At 41.2% G+C, this 1,622-nt stretch overlaps 1 protein-coding gene across 2 annotated transcripts in view; it reads right to left on the reverse strand.

The window, feature by feature from the left end:
* Nucleotides 1–1,622, reverse strand: part of LOC101852535 (uncharacterized protein CXorf65 homolog) — a 21,817-nt gene that overhangs the window by 5,805 nt on the left and 14,390 nt on the right. For both annotated transcript variants that reach the window (XM_005113112.2, XM_005113115.2), the window contains exon 3: nucleotides 908–993. In XM_005113112.2, coding sequence (XP_005113169.1) covers nucleotides 908–993 — 86 coding nt within the window. The remainder of the gene's footprint in view (nucleotides 1–907; nucleotides 994–1,622) is intronic.

Raw genomic sequence — 1,622 nt, forward strand, 5'->3', positions numbered from 1 at the left:
TGTTGTTGTTGTTGTTGTTGTTGTTGTTGTTGTTGTTGTTGTTGTTGTTGTTGATGTTGATGTCGTCGTCGTTGTTGTTGTTGTTGTTGTTGCTCCAGTTATTGTTGTTGTTGCTGTTGTTTTATAACTATATCCTATGGCTTGAGAAAGTTGACATGAGTTATCCATACTCAAAGGACTTGAGCAACTAACAATCATATTTTAACTTACGTGGGTAGGGGATCAGAGCGTTGTATTTTGGGATACATTATTTCCCTAAGTGTCTGTCAGCCCTTTCTCTGCCTTGGAATATTGTGGCTACGTGCTACATGCTTCACGAGCACTATAGTTCGCTACATAAATATTTACATTTGAAAGGAATGGTTGTTAGCGGGTGCTCGGGTGTGGTTTGCTCCTTTTTTTCCTACCAAACATATATGTGTTACAACGTGATGGAATCAGGCGCTTGTCAATTTTTGGGCATATGAGGTTATGGTATCATCTGAAAGCTTATTCATTTGCCTGGTTTCAGAGGTCAAATTAGGGAAAAAATGGCCCACAAAGTTTGGTAATTTCCACAGCTTGAGAGTCCTTGGAAACAGAAAATTGACATCTTCGTGCCTTCAGTCGATGTTTTTCAGTAAAATTCTCATGGAAATGTGTTTTCATAAGGACATAAAAAGGTGATACGCCAAAAAACAAATATTCAATAAAAATGGCCAAACTGGGGGAAAAATGCCTGTTTCTCCGATTTCATTATTTTTAGCGAGCGCCTGATTTCACCACGCTGCCTCACATATCGTCATTATCTCTTCCTATTTTCCTTGCATGTCACTCTAATTTTTGGCACTTATATTGACTTAATTGTGTTGCAAGTGCCATAAGACTCTTACTAAAAACCTAAAAACCAGAAATATGAGAACCTTACCTTCTGCACCAGTATATAGGTCTCGTGGGACTGCAAGAATTTGGTGGCGTTCTCAAACTTGTGCACATCTAGATCTTTCACCAAACCTGGGGAGAGAAATACAGAAGAAAATTTGTTGAGTACGGTGGAAATGGGATACTGTATGTTTGTTTGAGGGTTTGTTTGTTTGTGTGTTTGTTCGTTTGTCTCTAGAAAATAAAAATGGTGAAATGGTATGGGTTAAACGCCCCTATCAACACTATTAGGTTATTTAAGAGGCGGGGCCTCCGAGTTTAACGTCCATCTCCGAAAGGACCGAGCCAAGTGGGAAGTTCGTGTAAAGTGTCTTTCCCAAGGACACAATGTCGAACCGGGCTGAGGCTCGAACCCCTGAACCCACAATCTCACGATTACAAGTCCGGTAGCCTAACCACTCGGCCACCCACGCCACTTGTTTGTCTCTGTTAGTAAGAAGAAGTTCTACGACACAGTAGTAGTGTTGGTATAACATGAGTTGAAGGTAAATGCATACATGAAAGCATGTAGGCGAACGCTCGCGCGCGCGCGCACACACACACACACACACACACACACACACACACACACACAAACACACACACAAACACACACACACATACGCATACACAGACACACATATACACATACGCACACACACACATACATACACATCCATACATACACAAACAAACATCTTTCATCTCTCTCACACTCTTTC

Source organism: Aplysia californica, unplaced genomic scaffold, assembly GCF_000002075.1.
Source record: "Aplysia californica isolate F4 #8 unplaced genomic scaffold, AplCal3.0 scaffold01624, whole genome shotgun sequence".
NCBI lineage: Eukaryota > Metazoa > Mollusca > Gastropoda > Aplysiida > Aplysiidae > Aplysia > Aplysia californica.